At 39.9% G+C, this 23,594-nt stretch overlaps 1 protein-coding gene across 1 annotated transcript in view; it reads right to left on the bottom strand.

Moving 5' to 3' along the window:
* LOC144721432 (voltage-dependent calcium channel subunit alpha-2/delta-1-like) overlaps positions 1–19,462 on the bottom strand; it is a 44,446-nt gene extending 24,984 nt beyond the window's left edge. The window contains exons 1-3 of the mRNA XM_078599045.1: positions 19,445–19,462; positions 16,819–16,890; positions 12,546–12,687 (exon numbers count right to left, since the gene is read on the bottom strand). Coding sequence (XP_078455171.1) covers positions 12,546–12,687; positions 16,819–16,890; positions 19,445–19,462 — 232 coding nt within the window. The remainder of the gene's footprint in view (positions 1–12,545; positions 12,688–16,818; positions 16,891–19,444) is intronic.
* Between the last annotated feature and the right edge of the window lie 4,132 nt (positions 19,463–23,594).

Here is a 23,594-nt window from a genome sequence, read left to right as displayed (position 1 = left end):
TCCTCATAATGCATTGGCAGAGTAGAAGAGAAAACGATAATCCAAACATAGAGACGGTGATGTATTTCCCCCAAAATGCAAATGTATTCATGGTCGCTAATTTACATATTCATCACATTCACTAACTGTTAGGTAACATAAGGTGATTATAAATACATTATTCAATTAACAAGATACTTTCAAAATTAGTGAAGTAAACACAGCTAGTGTGAGTGCTTATAAACCCATCAGAAATGTGGATTCTAAAACAGAATGCTTGTACTCGATATCTATATAAAACAAGCTACATGCTTTTATTAATGAGGGCTAATTGGCATGGCTCCATTTGTGTTTGAGGCATTTTGCACAAAGGAATAATTTCCTTATATGATTTTGTGATTCGCTGTAATATCTAATGGAATAAGTGCTTATACTTTCTAGAGTACATTGCGTGGGCTCATGAAAAGTGTCTGGAAGTGCAGACAGTAAAATCAAAGAGGTTTGTAAACAACTCCAGGCACGCCAAAGATGATTGATTACAGCGCCGTATTAATAACACTCAGCAACGAGCAATGTTGGGAAGACAACCGAAAAAAAAACCCGATACAAATCAGGGACAAACAGTTTTAAAGCACAATTAGTCAACGATTTAGCAAACAAGTACACGCACTCTGGTCATGGAATAATAAATTACACGTGCAATGGAGTTGTGCAAGTGGTGAAATTGGCCTCATATCACTCTGAATAATTTGTGCCGCTCTCTGATATTTAACGCACAAAACAAAGTATGTCGCGCAGTGATCCGATGCACGTTTTGGCCGCATAGAGGTCACTGAACAATGGTTGCATACCAATCGATTTGCCTGAAGGTGATTCCGAAGTTTTGTAGCAACAAAGAGATGTTGTGACTCTGTGTTACATCTGCGTATTAATGACAGATTGTCACCTCCGTTCGCTCTCCAACCAATTCCCCCCATCCACGTCAACGATGCCCATTCTCATGGCGCTCAAGATCCTGATATTAAGCTTTCACTCCATTGTGCCTTGAAAAAAAAAGTCATGTTACAGAGCTTGCACATTTTTTGTGACCTTCCATGGAGTTTGTGTTAGCAAATCAATAGGTCATAAACTCCATTTTCCAGACTTTTAAATGCAATAGAGTGGAGGAGGGGAAAAAATGTATTTTGCCGTTTATTCAATAGTACGATGGCAAGGTTCAAGGTGGCTGGGTGAAGAAGAAAGCTGACAATAATGAGCCGGTAATAATGGTTCATTTCGGCCCGATGACCTGAATTTTCAACATGATAGATTTACTGCTTTTGCTCTGGCTCTGGGTCAAGAGATAAGCGCATCATTATGACGATACGTGTTGGCTGGCGTGCGACGGCACGCTTGAGCAAGCTTCCCCAATTTCATTTCACATTGGTGCTGCAGTCATTAAGTGCACACAAGAACAGTACTTTTGTTTACACTGCAAATGTGCAAGGCTGTGATTAGGGAAAGCGCTGTGTGTGTGTGCAAGTGCTATGCCCATCTTTGTGCACGTATAACAGGGAGCGGTGGTGCAGTGGTTAGGGCACCGCACTATGAACTTGGTGACCTGATATTAATTCCTTGCAATGGCTATAAATCAGTGGGGACTAATCTCAACGGGTGATGGGCCTCCCCGAGGTTGACTCAGCCTGAAATGAGTACCTGATAAGGTGTGTAAATATCAGCACTGGGGAGACAAAGGTAGCACTGGGCACTCCATTCCATTGTGCACTGTGCCACAATTCAAAGATGCTTGCTAACATCACTTGCCGGAACAGTCTATAAAGGCGATATGGGGGTCTTTGTCTCTTTGTGTATAATCTACAAAGCTACACTCATCACATGCAAAATACATGTCATGTATTTGACATTGATGATACCGGGCATGCGTTTACATTAATATTGGCAGAGGCAATGCGAAATAAAATGTATGTGGCACCTTCGGCACAAAGTGGAATTGCACATATCTTTTTTCTGTGCTACATTCTGCAAATGCATCTATATTTTTGTTATTTAAGTAGATTAAGCCCACTGAGCTATATAGCTATTTTTCAAAAGTGACTTAGCCACCAATGATAGCTCAACTTAGTGGCATATCATGTGGAAATGTATATCAGCCCAATACTCTAAAGGCATGTTTCGAAATGTGGAGGGAGAAACCGGAGGACAAAAATTCAAACTCCAAATATACAGGCGTCAGGGTCGGAATCGAACCCACGACCTCCAGTGTACCAGGCGAACAGAACGAGACTGGACGAGGAGACATGTCCCCACACGCCCCACTACAGACAGATTCACATGTCCGTGACAGTTCGCGCAACAGTCGTACTTCCCAGCGATAGAATTTAGCCACAGCAGAAAACACCAAAATATAACATATCTATATAAAGTCCGAATAAAAAAAATCAGTTTTTTTGGGATCCTGAATAATTATGATCTACTCTTAGTAAACTATATTTCACAGTTTAAATGACGGTATTGATATACTGTTAGCAATTCCATGACATAGTACAACGTTCTGCCTAGAAGTAGATTTGTGAAAAAAACAATGATACCAACAAACCTGCAAATTCGTTTTTGGGAAAAAAATCCCAACGTAAGAACACGTACAGAAAGCAGGAATCTCTCTATGTGTGTGTGGGTGCACGTGGTCTATGCAGCAACAACAACACACCCCCCTCCCACCACCCCAAAGTACAATAAATCAGTAATTTAGAAAATCAATTACCTGCAGGTTAGCGTATCTGCATTGTATTTTACAGTAACCAGGGTAGTAAAATGCACAATGAATGTGTGTTTGTGGCGTTGCAGTGCCAAGATAATGCTAGCTTAAAAAAATAATCAAAATTTACACTAAAAAAGTGAAGACCAAAAGCCATCACGAGTTAAATCTGAATGAAAAGTAATTTCTATAATAGGAATATATTATGATGTCAAAAGAAATGCATTCATATGAATGTAAAACTACACATATATATGCTGCCAAAACTAGAGCGTATTTAATTAGATATCTTGTATGTGGAAATCTGCACATAATTAGCCTCGCCTAACATTTAATTATCTTTATTCCAATAAGGTACGAATGCAATTTTGGAATACAAATGCTTGTTCGCTGTCGTGTCATTTACTGCACAACCCATTCACGCCTCTCGCTCGCGGAATGCCTCAAATGGACTCTAGAATCTGTATTCTTGCTGTGCGACGACCGTATGACAAAATGAAAACTACACGTGACTTACAGCCCTTGTCAAAGCTAATATAATATACTGCCGCCTGTAACAAAGCAGCGTGAGCAGCCGTGCACCTCAGGCCCACCATCACACAAAGCCAAGCCACAGGGGACACGTGGGGGTTAAAGCGAGGGTCGGGACATGACACGTGTGTTTTATAGCAGCAAGTGCTGTAGAAACAAGCCCGTGTTTGACACAATGCACACACAGCACAAAGCCACCGTAAGACAAATGCCCGCCCCGTAAGCGGTTGCCTGTGTGAGCGCCAGAAAATGAGGTCACTACCAGATCCCCGAATAATCTATGTCGTCACCCCAACTGCTCTCTGCGGGCATTTAGATGTTGAAACAACAATGGAGACACGGAACCATTACGAAGGTTATCAATATTGACGGATCCAGGAATCATTAGGCATTCATCCGTGTTAGCAGCGTACGTCAATGCGAGTCAATACGTTTGAGGGCGATAGAGAAATCAAGATTTAATTTCAGGACATAGATTGAGGGCTTGAGTGACAATTCAGTGCACCCTTTGTTTTCTAATGGACGTCCTTTTTTTGACAGACACGACTCGATCTTAAAGAGCGATATCAGCGAACATTTTGTCTCCAATAAATGATGGCGTAATGGAATAGAGTACACTGTCACATGTGGTGAACGTATTTAATGCCAAACGTCATCAAAATTTAAAACTTGCTCAAGGTAATGAGACAGCAAGATGATATTTACATATATCAAGTTTATGCCACTCGTCAGGTGGGGGAAAGTTAAAATTCCGGTCAGGAGTGAACTCAAATTAATTAATTCCTCCAGGCTCAATCAAATGAATTCCACGTTGTCAGAAGTCAACAATGGTTTATAATTCATATTCTTTGGGTCTTTTGGTAAATTCACGTTGAACAATTTTTTTTCTACAAAAAACTACGACGTTTCAATCGCAACACGAGCAATTCCTCCTGATGACGATTGCTTGTGTTGCGATCGAAACGACGTAGTTTTTTTGTAAAAAAAAAATTGTTCTACGTGACTTTACCGAAATACCCAATGAATATGAATTCCTGCAGTCATGAAAGCTTTTAAGTCAAGATTTAATGGTTTGGAATGTAAAATTTATACTTCGAGGAGATGCGCATCTCCCCGTGGCTGTTTGCGTGAGAAATCATTTTTGCTTTGACTGTTTGTGTAGTACTCTTTTACCAACACGTGTTCGCTCAAGGTAATGAAATTCCTGAAATACCATAAGAATAGCATGTAGAATATACTTGGAGATATTTTTTGTCTGAGGTGTAAGGTCTCATTTACAATGAAACTTACCCACGAGTACTATGATTGACAGACTGACTCCCAGATGGACAAATTAAGATGTAATAAAAAATAAGTGAAATAGACCACAAAATTACATAAAGTAATACATATTATTTTGTTATTCATTAAACAGTTCATTTCTTGAACAATATTTGCATTGGGATCTACAAATGAAATACACCTTACAAATATACATTTTTTCAATCTTAATTTTGGAGCTTTCGTGACTGCAGGAATTATTATTTGGTTCTTTCGGTAAAGTCACGTATAAAGATAAAATAATAAATTAAATAATAGCATACGACGTTTCGATCGCAACACAAGCAATCATCATCAGGTATAATGAAATAGCGACATAAAATCTAACCAGAAAACTATAGACAGACATATAAGCAGACAGATATCACCAAGATACATAGAGCGAGCAACACAGGTACAGAGAGGGGTGATCGTCTCTGTGGGGTGGCCTTAAATAGACAGAGGGGGGGGCGGAGGCAGCGAGAGGGAGGGGTTAGAGACAACATTTACATGTCAATGAGTACGAGGAGACGCGTAGAGAAGTACGCAGGCTTATACATTTTTTATTTATCATTTGCTTTCCCAGTCTGGACCATTATTTAACGTATATATCTAAATGTAAAGGTGCAGCCCTGCAATGTCCTGCTCACACCACTGATGTGGATGTTGTGAGCGTCGATAGAGGTCTCAGGGCACTCCGAGCTCCATAACCCTGCTGATGAAGCGGTTATCGCCTTGCTCGTCGAGACAAGTGGACAATTATTATAAATAAAATAACCACTGAGGGTGCCAGGACTTCTGCGAGAGGAAACGCCGTGGTGGCGAGATGTTGACTGCCTAGCCTGGTATACAGGAGGTTGTGGGTTTGATCCCGATCATGACACCTGTATATCTAGATGTTCTCCCCCGTGGTCGTGTGAATTTTTCTCCAGGTCCTCCAGTTTTTCCCTCCATATTTAGAACCAACATGCGTTTCTAGTATTTAGCTGCTAGAAATGTCCACATGATAAGCCACTTAATTTGGCTATCACATGTGGCCAGGTCGCTTCTGAAAAAGAGCTATAGAGCTTAGTGTGCCTTATCTGGTAAAATGAAAATAGTTTCGTTCGGCGTAGCCATTTATACAGCTGGGTGGACAACGGAGAGGGGATTTAAAAAAAAAACTCGCCCATTGCTTCAACTGCTGCTCCAGGAGATTAAACAAATGACGCCTGGGAGTCCAGAATGCTAACAATTACACCACGGCAGCAGCGCCAAGTTATATATGTAGAGAAAGCTATATATGTATATAAATAAACAAGTACATTGATGCTATTTAATACATTTTCAGTATGTACTTCAAGAATCAATGCTGAAATAAACCCATTATTTGCGGCAGAATGGAATGCTTCAAGTACAGCTCAACTAAATCAATGCTATCCTGGCAGTGATCAAAAAATGCGAGAATTAAACCAACAGCAATAGGAGCATGCCCATACTATTTCAGTCCTGCAATACTTTAGATAGTGATATAAACTCCAGTGATAATTAAATGATTATGCTGTGCTGTGTGTGTGGTATCTCAGATTACTTAAAGGGATCTGGAAAAAAATACAATTCCGCAGGTACTGACAAATTCAGGTTTTTTTTTATCAGGTGGCAGTGCACTGATGTGTTTCTGATTATGAAAATTATTAAATAGCGGCAGTGTATGAAAAATTAACTAAACGTAGCAGGTGTCTCACTTCAGTATTTTTATTTTCTGGGGTGTACAGATGGCTTTGACTCGTGCTATTAACCGTATCCAATATGGCATTTTGCTATTATAGGTAGAGTGGCTATAAGAGGGGCAATGTTGCATTGACCTTCTGGGAATGGCTTAAGGGAGGCATTATTCCAACACAAGAAAGGCATGCCAAAATTATTCACCGCATTTTTGAGGCTTCTCACAAAAGCACGCAATTACAGTGCATCACTTCGCTGACCTACAAGAGGATTCCATTTTTTTTTTATCTCTGGTCAAATACAGAATACTGGGTTAAGCAAATGCACGGATTGATGCTAAAAAAATATTAAGCCAAATTCTACCACTAATGTGCAAGATAATTGTGGCAAATGCTGATTCTCATTGTGGACATGTCAATTGAGCTATTAAAACATCTCAAAGGATAGCAACACATTTTTATGTAGTTCACATTAAATCAATCCGTGTCATCTCAATGTGGACTTTCTGATGATTCAGGCAGGCAACTATAGCCAGCTGCACAGAATGTGCATTATGGTTAAACTGCATATGCCATTGATAAATCTAAATGAGTAATATCCAGCTGGAGCACTTATTTCCATGTGAACATGACTAATTATTTTATGATCCTTTTGCCTTGCATTATCTTGTTTGAAATGCCATGTACTGTTTGCTCATATGTTTATATGTCTTACACGTTCATTCGCCCGTGGATTTTATTGTTCCTACAACATGAGTATCGCAATAACACAAGTCAATTCATTTTTTGGAAGCTGCCATGTGGAGGGACATATATAAATGTGAACATTGTCACAGAAGGCGCGTAAACTTTTCACGGCATTGCCCTTGTGATGGGATATTGCATTCTGCATGGTTTAACGTTGTCTCCCGGTGAAAACCTGCCTTATTTATTCCATTATTGCAAATGTATGCCACTTACTGAGAATCAATCAAAATAATCGTGCAGCCAGCTCTTTCAATCATTGCAGTGCTCCACCGTCACTGCATCTGCACAGTGCAGCGGCAACAGCGATTTACCTTACAACTCGCCGCTGCAGTTTTTCAATGATAAAGGCGCAAACTGAATGAACAGAAAAAACCAGACCATTAAATTCATAAGTACCATCTATAGGTGCCGATGAATGAATATTCCATGAGCTTACATTTTAAAATGTATCCAAATCCGAGAAAGAAGATTTTTACATGTTGAAAAATTGGCAGGTGTAAATGTGTATTCAGATTGTCGTAACATTTTTTTTAAATGGGTAAAAAATAACACAAGCTATTCAACGCACACACCTTTATTTGCACTTAAAAGTAGAAGATACATTATTTTGACCCCGGAATTAATGAAACTACATGAGCTCAATAAAAGTGGGGGGCTTGCATAAAGAAAATGAAACATATCACCTTTTATTGAGCACATCAAATTTTACTATTTCCGTGGTGAAAATATTTATTTTCTACTTTTGAGTGCAAATAAAAGTTTGTGTGCATTGAAAATCTTGTTTTTATTACCTAATAATAGTTTTTTTCGGTGTACTTGTTCTTGCGCTAAGGAGAAACAGCGGCCGCTTCGGCGCCATGACGAGCGGTGATAGAAGCGCGATTCTCATTGGTCAGAGGCTGGCCAGCAACAGCCGCTGTGATTGGGCCACACGTTTGCCAAACGCCGTCGGCGGGCGCGACCATTCGTGATTTAAAAAAAAAGGGGGGGGGGGGTGGAATCTACGATTATAATTATTAATGAGTTAAATATACGATTATTAATTAGTAAAGTGTACGATTGTTAATTAGTAAAATTTAGGATTATTAATCAGTAAAATATACGATTATCAATTAGTCAAATGTACCATTATGAATTAGTAAAAGGTAGGATTGCTAATTAGTAAAATTTTGTTAAAATTACGAATCGGACCACATTTTTTAAAATGAATTCTTGAATTGTCACACGAAGCGGCGAGTCTGCGTATAACATTTCAGCTCGTGAGGCTTCGTAGATCCCAAGATATTAAGCGTCAAAGATTCCTAAGCATATCAACGAACAACAGGGCGAATTCAATAAAAGTTCGTAATTAAAAAAATAGTACATTTGTGAAAAACTATAGAATCCAAGTGAAAAGCTACATTTAACATATATGCACCAACAGAATGTTTGTATTATCTTTAGATTTTTAAAAAATTAAATAATCACTCTGTTAACAGAGGTGAAGTCACTTTGTATCCATAACGTGAACCAAATTGAGCCAGCACAGCTTTAACCAGTGTGTTCACGCCACATGTCGCCAATAGCTACTGCTCAGAAATGCACGTAAATACATCAACCAATAAATTTACCCTACCAATATTATACACTCCCAAGCACTGGTGCTCCAATAAACTCAGTCAACTCATACTACTCATTTCAGCCTACATTTGTGCAGTTCAATTAAAAATAAAACTGTATGGCCAATGCCTATTAATGGGTTCAACCTGTTTCCTTATATGTGGACAAACAACTTTGTCATTATGGAAATGCAGGCCCACCATAAAAAAAACTATAATCTTACTGGGTGCCCCATTTCACTGCTCATCAAGGGAAAGAGTGGTGGTGAGCAGTCATGCATTGTGGCCACTGACTGATGTTAGCTCACACGACTTGGCCATAGATGAAGACACACCATGTGCACTTTTGTCTGCCACTCAGCTAATTGCCCCTAACTGGAGCAATACATTTAAAAAGGTAATGGCATGAAAGGCGAAAATAAAACAAGTAGGTATTTGGCGAAGAAATTCTGCAGTAAATTTCATCACGTGAGAATAACACATTAACTAGCTGCGATTAGAAAATAAGTATGCAACTTTTAAAAAGAAGTTGCATTCCAGCCCGACATTTTTTCTGTGATGTGGGGTGATGTATTACCCCTTTTAAAAGCTACAACCCAGCGTGCAAACATGCGAACCTTTGCGCGGTCCACGATGCTGCACTCAAAATAAGCGGGGTGTTAACCGCGGCGTGTGCTCGACACACATACCCCGCGACGCGCGCCGCTGCTACTGCTGCTGCTGAGGCTGCCTAATTGAGAACTATTTATGTAGGTCAGCACTCGCCTGGAACGCTGGCAAGTCAACGCCACACAACCGAGGGGGGACGATTTGTCACCCTCTCGCGTGGGTGTTGGTAAGTGTCTGCATGCATGCTCGACAGCCCTTGCTGGGCAGGCTGTAGGGGCTCCTGTGTGCCGCTTTTCTTCCGCACACCGCCGGCGTGTTGGGAACGGTTTTCAGAAATGAAAATCTACGGGCCAAAGACCAATTGGTTTTGTTTTGCTAGGCAGAGCGTTGTGCTTTATAAAAAAAAAAATCACAGCACCACAGCACAGAGCCCAAAGGCTCAACATGCCAAGCAGCCAGCAATATACACCACATTTAAAGGAGTTATTGAAAATCGTTAATTTTTCTGTTAAATTGAGCAAGGTTTTAAGAACTTGGGAAAAGAGGCAATGGGAGGGAATTACGAAGTTGAGCAGCGCGTAGAGAGACCTGCGGTCGATTGGTTGAACACGGTATGGACAGTGGCGGCTCCTGCAAAATCTCTCAGGGGGGGCAAATGTCTGGATGATTGATAAGGATAAGGTCCACCCATGCAATGGATAAATTAACAGCTTAAGCATGTAAAGGCAACTTCACTTCTGTAATATTAATGAAAAATAAAGTGACTCTTACAATACATCTTGTTTGTTTCTATACTCACTATTAAAACAAACCACTCAAGTTTCTTTTATTAAAGATTCCACTAGGTGGCGACAAATTATATTGTTGGATGAAACGTGCTTACGTATGATGACGTAAGCACGTATGATGACGTAAGCACGTTAGGGCGAGCCCTCCCGGAAGCCATAGAGAATGCATTGCAGCGCCCCCGTTCGAAAAAAAACATCTTTGAATGTAAGTCTATGGGACCACTCGGGGCGATTCTCAGCTGGAGGGAAATCGCCCAAAAAGAGGCGGTACTCCACAGAACGTAGCATGACGCTGATTGGACTATATCCAGAGGCACAGTGACGGCTAGCGTGACTCTGTGGTTGAATGATATTGGTGGTGCGTCGCCCAATCGCCCTAATGAAGAAACCGCCCCTGGGTATGGATAAGACAAAATAGTCACTGCTGTAGACTCAGTCCTAGGAATGTATATATTGAACCCCCCAGCGATTCGATGACCTCAATGATCGATTTTTTCGTCTCGTTTTAACGGTCTTGTTTCTATTCTCTCTCTCTATATTGTTATAGGTTACTCTCTTTGGCAGTGTGAGTCAATCTACTAGCCTAAAGGTAACATCGAATATCATTTCCATATGTGCATGAGATAGGATGCATTGCAACTGATTTCGTCAAAGGTGTAATTTGCATACATCTAAATAACTTGTTCTCTCACACACCTGATGAGATGAATGTGGTGTGAGTGTAAGAATATATTTTAATCAACAAATTTACACATCGTTTAATGCCTAGGATTATACAGGCCAAACGGTACCAACTATGGGACTAGGATAACACGAGGATGTCACATTTTTTGTTCCAGTAGTCAAATATCACAAGGACAACAACTTCTTAAAATAAACGACACCAATTGACTTTCACAGTAATTTCACAGTAATTATAATTATAATTACTGTTTCACAGTAATTATAATTATAATTACTGTGAAAGTAATAGTCTTACAATGCATTTAGATGCAGAATTATGTCCACTCTAGATGGTGCATCTTGGTCGCGAGAATGGATGGTGGCATATGGTCAAGAATAATGATGGAGTGACAGCCAATGAAGGGGATATCCGTCAAATAGGATGTCATCTTCTTGGTTCTTTCGGTAAAGTCACGTAGAAGGGAAGTAATAAAATAATTTAAAAAAATAAAAAAAACATGTGAGAATTATATTATATTATTTTATTATGTTTTATTTTTATTATTATTATTTTATTACTTCCCTTCTACGTGACTTTACCGAAAGAACCAAGAAGATGAATCCCTGCAGTCACGAAAGCTTTAAATCAAAAAATAGGATGTCCTTCGAGGAGATGGAGCACTAAAATCAGTTCTTGTGCAGGCAAAAGGCAAATGATCGTGAAAGTTTGCGGCTAGGGCAAGATTTCATTCAGCAGCGGATTGACCAAAGTTGATTATGATAACATATATTTCGCACACCTCCAATTAGAACGGTTGGCTATGTATGGTGCGAAAGAAGTTCAACATACATACATATAGGGCATATAGCCACCGATGCTCTTCATATACAGTACACACCACGTAAGTTGCATACTAAATCTATGCTATGATATTCCGTAAATTTCACTGCACCGTCATATAGACTTTTCAATGTAAATGCCATGAGACGGCACGACGAAGATAAAAGTTGTACGCTACAAAAATAAATTTGTGTGCAAGGTTAAAAAGCATTGGGTTTTAAACGGCAGCATAGTGTTTATGAGAGATGATAGCCAGGACATGCTGGTGCTCGGCACTTCATTATGACTCTTGCTGTTTTGCAAATCACTGGTGTAGAAAATTGCATCTTAGTGTTTGGAACGTGCGTGATAAGCCACAAGCCACATGCAAATGAAAAGAATCCGCAGTGAATATGCTAGCCGAATTGCACACATTACTCTTCTTTAAAAATAGATTTGATTTAGGGTGCTTGAAATAAAATAAAATAAGCCCTTGCAATGTTGTTAATGTCATTCAGACAGAGTCTTTTCGGGACAAAAATTATAAATTTATACTTAAAATGGAAAGGTGCTGAAATGTGTAAAGAAAATATATGTTTGTGTTGCAGAATGTAATGTAAATATTTGGTGTAAAATGCAAATCAAGCATCATAAAAAAAATTATATATATAAAAAATGCCATCCAATTATAACATAATGTTTACCCTTATCAAGTACCTTAAGATGTGCATTTATTACAAAATATTTGCATTTATAATAATTTAGTAGAATATTAATTTAAGTTGTTCAATATCGATTACATTTCAATACTGTAAAATGCGGTTAAATAAAGGCCATCAGTACAATGAAAACAATGAGCTTTTTTGAAAAATATTGCATTCTTAAACGATCTAGGCTAAATTGGGCCACACATTACAATGTATATTTCACGACTCTTTAAACACCTGAAAAGAAAGGGAAAAAATATATACCAAAATGCATTTTGCTTAAAAGGCCACTATCCATATAATATTAATGACAGGACATTACGGAAACTTGCAAATTCATACTCACAGGCTTTGTAAATGTCAGTTGGGATGTGAATCGCGGAGTGATTTTTATCCACAGAGAATCCAAACGCCGAGTCTTGCTTAAACGTCGGCTCGATCCGCGGAGAATGAATCTCATGTTCTTCCTCCTCCTCCTCCTCCGAATCCTGAGCACACCCAGATACAGTGTTCAGCATTAATTTTGTACAATTTCTCGCGAGTATCAACACAACAGTTCAACTGGGAGAAATGTTGGCTTTATTAATTGCGTTTACATAGGGTCAGCAGACATATGATGAGTAAATGTCAAAAAGAAGGAAAGAAAGCATTCACTCATTCATTGTATGAGTGAGCAGCAGAAATGGTGCACGGAGGAGGGCGGGGGGCAGGAGAGAACGGGCAACATTCATAAACCATTACAGGCGAAGTAACCATTACACAGTATCTGTAATGACACATTCGGTTAACTTCACCCATTTCAACCACGATAAGGAGTGCACTTTGTAATGGTGTTCTCCTGTAACCTACCACGAAAAAGGCACCAGTGGCCTAAGACAACGGAGATAGAACAACGATTTCGCTAAGAAAGACAATCTCGCCAATGCCGCGTCGTCACTTAGGGTGATATCTCGCAAGTCTTTGACATTCACGGGGAGGGGTTTCTTGAACTTTGGGATTAGCCGTCTTAATTCTTTAGCACGACACGTGCGATTCCGATTTTCTCAAACATTCTCCACCATTCGTTTAAGCATTTATCAACAACACATTGTTTGCCGATGCTATGCCGGTAGTCGTGCACGAGCATAATTAATTGGAAGAAAAAAAAAGATACGTGACGTTTCAGGTAAAAGTCCTTCTTCATAGCAGATGTTACGTTTCAATTATCTTTTTTCAAGCAGTGTTGTTGACAATTGTGTTGATATGTCAATAAAGGTGGGATTTAGTTCCATATTGTTTAAGTGCAACATTTGTGTCTTTGCAACCTTTGTTAATGAGATATTTCTCACACCAATTTTAAAACACTCAAACAACCAGTTTATTTTTTTTCCATTAAAAGCGTTGCTATTCCGTTTTACTCACACGGTAAACGATTTGCTCAAAATGCTCACTAATCCCAAATTTCACAACCCACTGAACCCCGTGACCTTAAAAATGAAGCCTTCTAATAATAGGCAACCTTCAGGTCAATGGAGTTGCAAATATATGTGCTGTCCACACTATAGTCCCCATGTAACATTGGATAAGACTACATTTGCTGATGCTTCTTGGCATTTACGAACATTATGCTGCAGGCTTTCCAACCATGGAGACAAAGCCAGAGAGCCAATCCACAGTAATAGCTCTGTGCTTGGGCAGATGCGAGCTCTCATAGGGGTCTTTGTGTATGCCAATGTTCCATGCCAACTTTACCCGGCCCACCAACTATCCCACCAACTCCCCTACCTCACGACTACCCGGAATATTTATTTTTTAAAAGACAAACGTTGGGCTGAACGCCGAAAGAGAATGTCAATGTTAACAACCATCATTTTGTCGTTATCGCAAAACTATTACCAGATAAGCCCGGTGCAATCTGCAGCAAAGAAATGCACGGCTAACGGTGGCAGGAGAACATGTTTCACTCAAACACATTTAGTGACCACTTGAACGCGCTTGACATTCTCGACATGCAACGTGAAAAACAATACTTTCAAAGGCCTAGCACCCAATTGTAACACTGTATTCGCGACATCACACGGAGGTTATTGCGTGCGACATCACGGGTCTTGTGATTCAGCGCCGACTGTCACGATGATTGCACCTTTTCCCACTCTGACAGCAGTGGATATATATATAGATTTTAAAATCTTTGAAACCTTTTTTCCTCCTCCAAAAATCATTCTGTTGCCATTAAGGAGACACAAAAAGTATTCATGGAATCTATAAGTGCAAAGTTTTGGATGGGAATACCCTGGGAAGTCAAATTCAGTTGCAGGACATTAGTGAAATATTTTGATATTAATAATGATAATTGGGTTACGCTTTGTAAATCCAGTACTAGATGAAGGCTTCCCGGTATAGAAATCCGTGACATGTAAACATGGCAACAATTTCACTCAGGTCTTTCAAAAAGGAATATTATACCTATAATATTAAAGTATATAATTTAACTATGCTATTTTAATGTTATTTTGCTAAATCTCTATAAAAACAATGAACGTGTAGATTTAGATAAACGTTTTTGAAGGATATCATGTCCTCTTCGTTGATGCTTAGAGAATATGCATGTGGGCATTTGTCATTCATGATTTTGATGTAAAATATGCTTTATATATTATTTCAATTATGTATGAAGTTTAGACACAGTTGAGTTTTATCAACAATCATGATTAGTGACATCAGAAACAATCCAGTATTTTGTAGACTCGCTAATCCTACGGTTATTCCATAATCTTGTCACAAAATCGCCACTGTTACAATCACAAAACACAATGCCACTTAATTTCACCAGGGTAAGGGCCCATCGGGATATCAAGTCTCCTTTGTTAGGGGGTCCTCATAACATGCGCATCGGCAGTCAACTTGTGGACAAATCCCTTGTCATTTTTATGCGAACGGCAATGGTAATTCCTCATATAACTCGACATTAATACATCTTAATGTGCCAATTAATTTAATCTAGATACCAAGTAGTGTGAGAGATGCTGCCATGGTATAATGGTTAGGGGTCGTCCATAAATGACGTCACGCGATTTTGGACGATTTTTAACCCCCCCCCCCTCGTCACACGGCGTCACAAAAAGTCAGACCCCCCTCAAATATGACGTCACAAAGCTCTGCCCCCCTCCCCCCGCCAAAAAAAATAAAACATGCTTCAAATCGCTTTAAACTATTGTCATTGTAGTGCGTATTTAATGTGGCGCTGCACTCTGATGTTGTAGGAGAAAACATTTATTAAAACGTCTATTTAATTAAGTAGAACGTGTTCAAACCCCCCCCACCCGTCACACATCGTCACACATGTCTGACAGCCTCCCTAGGTACGTGACGTCATTTATGGACGACCCCTTAACACACTGCACTTGCAATTCCAGAGGTCGCCTGTTCGATCACGGCAGTTATGACAATAGTCAAGTTTCTGAAGATCCCCTGTCCTCTGTCCATCCAGCAGTATAAATGGGGACACCACAGTGAGTTGATCAGGAGGTCGCATTTGGTGCAATAAAGCATCAGTGCCCCCACCTCTGCTGAGATATTGGGCCAGCATGGAAGAGATACGCCCTTTTAACGGAGCCCCTTCCGCCAGTCACGGCGGCGAGCAAGGAATGTCAGGGCTGCGTCTTTACCTTTATCTTTTTAATACATAGTCACGAAGCAATATTCATCATGCGTGTTCTCCAGTCCTCTATACACTTGCGGATGAATAAATACGTTTTTTGCGCCTGAGCTTGTAGCTCCCAACATTAAGTGGACATTGCCAGCAGGAAATGGGGCATGACGAATTTCACCTTGCCCTGCAGTCTCGCGTATGAAAATAGCCACGTGATTTTCTTTTTTTTTTACAATTGCGGCATCCTGGCGACATTGAGCGTCGTGCTGCTACCCCCCCCGCCCCAAGTGCAAGAGTGCAATCAGCACTTATTAAATAAATGACAGATGAAATGAAGTCTTGTTTTTCTTGAATTTTTTGGCGTTTAAAAATAATATTAAAATAAATCAATGTTGTTCCGAAATGTGATTATTTTTTTGCGGAGGATATCAAGGTAAAAAAAACAATTTGCACCCAGCGGTGAAAGTAAATGCAACATGAAAGTGGTCAAAAATCTTATAAGCCCCTCAGGGAAAGATATTCAGTCATTTAGCAGAAAACAGCCTGGAAGCTCATTATCATTATCGTATTCATCTCCCTGGACTTTCAGCATGCAGAAACGGCTGCCACCTTCCTTTGCACTGACTGATATCGTAGACAACAGCAGGTCGATAAGCTTTTCCCTGCTGGGACGCCAAACCTTCGGCTGCAACAGAATTATTTATTAAAAGCCTGATGGAGGCTATGATAACACTGTTATCTGTAACATGCCTGGCTGGTTTAGCCAGATGGATTGGAGGCGACACTACACATGGGAATGGCAGCAATATGGCTGTTTCAGGAATAAGTGTCCGCGTTATTCCTTTGAATTTTTATTTTCAGACATTAAATCGTAGCCAGGAGCTTGCCTATTTAAAACTATATTTAACTTCATTAGCATTTCCCCGCTGAGCAGCGCTACACATTAAAAACATGCACTCTGTAATGACAGAAATTGAGATCTCTATACCTGCTCTCCGTTGCCCACTGAATATTCCTCTTCAAGCTCCTTCTTCGCATTATAATAAAGCATATCTTCTTCCTACAAACAAGAAGCAATCGTTAGAAATTCGATAGTGCAAAGGTATATTCCATAGTATGCAAACATTGCATGTGCTATTAATAATGTGCTTGTTCACCCGAGAATTCCTCACCGAGTCTCATGACTTTTTAAGGAGGGTCCTGGTCAAGCCTTTCCAATTCGGGGGTGATGTTGCTACGTGTCATTCCAATTAGGTCATTTAGAAGTACATTTTTGAGAATTGGGATTTTTTTTTTACCAATACCGCACCAGTTGCGGTATACGCATTTTAGCTATGGAAGGAAACCCAGAGAATACGGAGGAAGGCAATGCAGAAGAGGGAGAGAACGTGCACACTCCACGCGGAAATGTGTCAGAGTCGGGAATCGAACCCAGGCCCCTTCTTGCTGTGCGGCACGAGTGTTACCAATGTGCCATCTAGCCACCCAAAACTTTACAAATGAAAAACCACTCAAGCAGCAATTCCATTTAAACATTTAAACATATTTTTGAAAAAAAAAGCGCAATTGGATATAAATTAACCAAAAAAAAATGCTGCACAATTACCAGCAATGAGATATACGATGGCAGTTTCTACTCCTGCATAAAAATAGTAAGACATTTTTAAATGCTGCTCAGCACCCTGAAAAAAATAAATACTTCTGCCGATGCCTTTGAAATATAAATCAGGGCTGATCTTGGACTTCATGAGGATAGATGAAGCCTGGGGTTTGAGCTGCACACATATAGGCATGAGAGCCAGGGCGTGCCGCAGTAAGCCCAATGGTAGGGGGCTGTCAGGGAGGCATGAATTCCCGTGTCATTGTATAAGACGCTCCTTCTCCTGTGCCGTGGGAAGCCAAAGCAGTGGTAACAATAACTGGCAGCTCATCTTCAGAAATCCAGGCCTCGTCTTCCAATGAAGTGTACGCCTCAATAAAAGTCACTCAAATGGTGAGTATAGAATCATGGAATTATCGAAAAATAATAACCCTTCGCCATTCTAACAATGAGATATGCCAAATAAAACAAATTGTCATTACAATTGTTGTTTTGATAACAATTGATTACCGATTGGCTGTGTCAGGTGATGGTGGGTTATCGACACATTTATATTTACGCGATCTAACCCAAAATAACTTTTGTTATGAGCACGTCAAACTTGCAATCTCGATGTCGCCGGTTTTGTCTCCTGGCGCAGCAGTTTAAACGACGGACAAGTCGTATAAATACCCCCCTCTCTGGGCCCCCCCGCCCCCTCTCTGCCCCCCCACCCCAGCAATACAGTATGAATGGGCATGTCACAGTTCATTTCCAGGTCACGTGTGTGGTGGAGTAAACTGTGGTTATTTCCATCTTTTGCAAGTCATCTGGCAGAGTGTGGAAGAGGAGGCCAACATACCCTCCAGAGGGGCTCACGAGAGTTCCCCTCCAGAATCGGGTCTTCCACCAGCAGTGACACGAGGAGGCCATTGCAGGGCTGAACTTTTACCTTTATACTTTTTATTTATTTGGAATGTAATTATTATCCTCGATCGTGATTGAGGAATTGTGAGGATTTTAGTCACTGATTTAAAGCTTTCGTGACTGCAGGGATTCATCTTCTTGGTTCTTTCGGTAAAGTCACGTAGAAGGGAAATAATAAAATAATAAAAATAAAACATAATAAAATACAATTCTCACGACGTTTCCCCCTCCAACCCAGCTTAAATATACGCTCCAAGCCTGGGGTGTTTCATTCAGACGCTGTCTTCCCGACATACCTGTTCTTCACCTGAGGACGGCTGCTTGCGTTGTGGCCGAAACGTCGTGAGAATTATTTTATTATGTTTTATTTTTATTATTTTATTATTTCCCTTCTACGTGACTTTACCGAAAGAACCAAGAAGATGATTTTAGTCACTATTTGTTTCATTTGGCAATGATTATTTTACCATTGTAATGTGTGCACAATGTAACGTCTCATGGCTGCCGGGTTTACATAAGCCAATTAAATACAACATACATACGAAAGAAAAAAACGCCATTTCACAAATGATTCGATTTTTGAATGGCAAGCATAATTGATCTTGATCGATGAATCGATGCATCATTACATTTTTACTGTTCATTGCTACAATAATTTTAGCCTGATCTGGAAAACATATCAGCTTTTTGAAATAAATCAGAGCTGCAAGTCAGGTTCAGCTTAATCAGTTGAATATATAAGTGGAGCCACTTCAAGGTTAGCAAATACATGCCTGTGAGGGTGACTGATTGCGGAAATACTAACATTCTAAAGAAGCCAAAAATAGAAGTCAATGCATATACCGAGGGCCTCTGCACTAACACTTGGTACACAGTTTAAAAACAAATGGCAGAAAAAGGATCAGAAAAAAATCAATTGGAGGGCATCCGACGGCAAAACAGGAGACAGGTGTGAGTTTATGCACGGAGCTGGAATAACATTGAGTGTAAGCAGATAAATGCTGAAAGCTCTCGCTAAACGCAAACATTTATTTCGCAGGATAACAGTTTTGGTTTAAAAAAACTGAAATGGAATAAAAATTCACAGAGATCTTTGTTGTTTACTTACCCTGAGATTGATTGTCATATCTACCAAACAACTGATGGCTTACTTTAGACTATGCTTTGTGAAGAAAACTTATACAAAAACCATGCCAACACTTTCTTGCGCAGTAAACAATGGAAAGGGCTGCATTGTGGTTTATTGCTGGGTTATCTCGATATCTGGGAACAAAAATTAATCCCTTCACAGGAACTTTGAAACCGCGAAGACAAATTCTTTCTCGTATAACACACTTTGGCAAAAACTGAAAACTTTTAGTTGTTAATGCATTGCATCAAAGTCAATCGGACATAGCAGAGGGACATTAGTAACATTGAAGAACACATTAGAACACGCTAATTTCAAACTAAATTTTTACCGGATTCTATTACTCTGCAGAGATTCTTGATAGGGAATCGCAGCATGATCACTTCACAGTCTCATCAAGCCCCCTTGCGCACGCACTTAACTTACATCCAATTACAATTAATAAAAATAGATTTTTTTATGAAATAAAATGTTTTATTGTTTAAAATTTTAATTCTTTTATTATTTCCCCTTCTACGTGACTTTACTGAAAGAACCAAGAATATAACTAAAATGTTATTTATTCTACGATCGGCCTGAATAAGTATGGCGATTTCCCTCATACGTGTACTCATGTCTCAGTTTTCTCCACAACTGCCATCCTGCTAAAGTGCGCTGAACGTTGTCGTTGTGCTATAACACACATTATATACTCATGCTACTGAATAAGATTGTTTTACAAAGTAATAAAGGATAATTTAATTTGATCAACACAGTTAATAAAAGTGCCACCTGTGCATTCACTAAGCATTTTTGTTTTAAAACGTGCACCACAATGAGGAGCTATCTGAGACATGGGGAAAGAAGAGGTAATAAAGGTGCAGGCGCAGCCCTGCAATTGCCCACTCACGCCAATGCTGATGGAAGGGCTTCCACTAACAGCTCCCTCTAGAGTGTCTTTTGGCCTGCTCTTCCACGCTGGCCAGATGCCTTGGAAGCGGTGGGAGTCGTCATTATTGACCCCACCGTTATGCCGTCTGCCCAGAGCCGGCCCAGCCACTAAGCGACCCTTGCAATTGCATAGAGCCCCGTGGCCAGCAGAGGGCCCCCTAGAGTCACTGCTAGCTAGTGGGTGAAAAAAATCATACATCAAAGGGGCCTCCAACCAAATTTTGCTTAGGGCCCCCAAAGGTCTAGGGCCGGTTCTGCGTCTGCCTATCGACTAACCGTGGGGAACCCATTTCTCCTGCTGGGTCGACAGAGGCGGTGAGGGATTTAAGAAACTTGGTCTGTTGCTTCAACTGCCATTCCCAGGAAAATTAACTGGTGACCTCTGGGTATTAAGTTCAGAGTACTAACCATTACATCATGGCAGCATCCATGGAAGAAAGAATTATGTGCTAAAAATAGCAAAGATAAAGCATAAAAACTCCAGTGGTCTGAATGTGCAATGTTGCTCGATACAGTGTCTAGAATAAGCATCGCAGCTCCAGTTATAGGTAAGCATATTTAATTAGCTGGAAGTACGCTTCCTAAAATCTGTGAAAAGAGCGTCATAACTCATTTGATTCTTCAAGTACAAATACACATTCTGATTCTCTGCTCCCTTGGTTGACTATCTAAAGGCTAACAACAAGTCGTGTTAACATTACAAGATCAATCTAGATTTGAAGTTTTCTTGACTGCAGGGATCCATACTCTTTGGTTCGTTCGGTAAAGTCACGTGGTCTATTTAATTAAATTTTATACCCACGTGACTTTACCGAAAGAGCCAAAGAGTATTACAGGATCACACATTGAAATACAAGGCACGCTATAAAATCTAGACCTTTAAGAACATGACATTTCAAGTGAACTCAACATATATGTTTTATCCTATCATGGTTCTTCAATTTCACATTGGACAAACCATTTTCCCGACGCGAATTGTCATGGAATTGGATTAATTTAATAAGTTAATGAAAAAGCTTTTTTTTCTGGTTGCAGCGGATGCACTTATGCACACCTGATCGCACTCACAGCCACAGCTAATCTACCCACTAGAGTCAATTATAAATACGCCCCCCCCCCCCACCACGCTATAAAGCACTTAATTTCCATTTTCATCCACCGTCAAAAAGGAGGTAAAAAGGAATTTGATCACACCGCAGTAATGCTCCATCTACGAGGGAGTGATGAACAATCAACCTTGAGACCTTTACCTTTAAAAAAAACCAAATTACTACACAATCAGAATTAAAGTGTTGGGCAGCACAATAGATTAAATGCACTTGCATTAAGACATGCTCCTGCCTGGTGATTTTGGAGAAAACCCGCCCCTCTAAAACCTGAATTGTCTTTTCCACAAACAAAACGTGACACGCACGGAATTTACAGCTCCACACGAGATCTCATTTGTGTGTTTGTTTGGGAGACATAAGACCTTTTCCGCAGACCAGCCATGCATAAATCCGGGGCACAAGGTAATTTTATAATGCTGCCTTTATTTGCACGTCAAATTCCCCTTCTCTCATTAACAAGAAAGTGTCATTTGCTCATAAGCATAAAATACATTGTTCTTTTATCAAAGCTCTCCAGCTGCTGCATGAACAATTTAATGGTGTGTGGCCACTGCTGATGCCAGATCGTAATTCACTTGTCAAATGCTATTTACATTAGCAGCATGTCCTCTTCCTACCTACTCCACAGTGGGAAATATTTTTTTCTCTTCCATGCCCAACAGCAGATACTCCGATTTTTATATGCAGAGCAGGAAATTCAAAACACGCAAAAGGGAGCAAGTCACCCTCACGATCAACAAATCGCATTCAAATGTAACGCCTACATAATGCAGCACAACCCGTTGAGCATAGACATCGCTGCAGTGATGCAAAACTATTATTTTTTCATTATTTTACAAACCTTTACACAAGTAAATAGTTATAATGCCCGAATAAGCTGTGCGACCAGTTCATCTCATACAACATTTGTGCTGTTACATTTTTTAATGTGTTAGGTTATTTTTTAATGTGAATGTATTTAAAAGCATTACGCTATTTAATGTCTGCAATGTTAAATAATTTCCACATTCACATTTTGTCAGTTTGGTCGGAAAATAAGTATTGAATCAGCGCACTTGCATTAACATCCACCCCATTATATGAAGATCCCCTTAAATATCGCTCCCTGAGCTGCAATATTTTTAATTGACCACGAGAAAAGGGCAATAATTTTGTTAAATATTCCAACATAATAGCGGTAAAATTATATAAAATCAACGAGTCCATTAATTGTGAACAAACCTCCAGCGTGAACCAGCCATGCCACTAACACATCAAACCCTCTTTGTTGCCACTAACATCAATTACGCCACTGAAAAAAAGTGTCTGTTGCAGTGTAAAGAGCGCAGTGCACAGAATGAATCAATTGTGGACAAGATCCAATGCTTTTAGCAGATCTGTAAATATTGATTCCGCTCTTTAGTTAATAAAATGGTAAAGAGGTACAAATAAAGGGAGGCACTGTGGAGTGAACGGTAGCCGTGGTGGCTCGATGTGGCGATGTTTGACGCCCTCGCCAGCCCTCACCTTGATGTTGTCGCTCCACTGGTGCGCTCTCTGAAGTTCTTCTGCAGTCCTGGCCAGCCTCTGTCCAGGCACACACGAGACCACCAGTGTGACACGTCACAAGTTCAAGTTAATTTATTAGGTATATCCCTTTGAGCCATTTGGCTCTTGAATCGGGTGCAACCGCAACAAACAAAAAACGAAAACATGAACAAAAAACATCTTAAAGTGAATATGTGACTAAGTGCAAACAGAAAATCCAAGAAAAGACAGCAAAATATTGCAGAAAAAAATCACCGTACACCAACGCTGTGTGCAAAAATCCCAGTGGGATGCAAGTCAAACAACCAACAACAACCACAAGACAACTTAGATTAAGGCCATCAGTCTAACTCTGTACTACAACAAACAAACATGGCTAAACCAATACACTTTTCGAAATCACCAAAATAAAGCCATGAAAGCAATGAAACAGTGATCATAGGAACTGTGACAGAATATAGTTTTGAAGCCGTTACAAAATGAGAATAGGTTTTATCCTTTCTGGCAAATAGAAACCTTTTGCAAGGAATGAAGTAAAAAAGGTTTCTATTTATTCTAGATTT

Source organism: Lampetra planeri, chromosome 11 (genome assembly GCF_965212315.1).
Source record: "Lampetra planeri chromosome 11, kcLamPlan1.2.h2, whole genome shotgun sequence".
NCBI lineage: Eukaryota > Metazoa > Chordata > Hyperoartia > Petromyzontiformes > Petromyzontidae > Lampetra > Lampetra planeri.
Note: the sequence above shows the minus strand (reverse complement) of the source record. Positions and strands in the feature narration are given on the sequence as shown.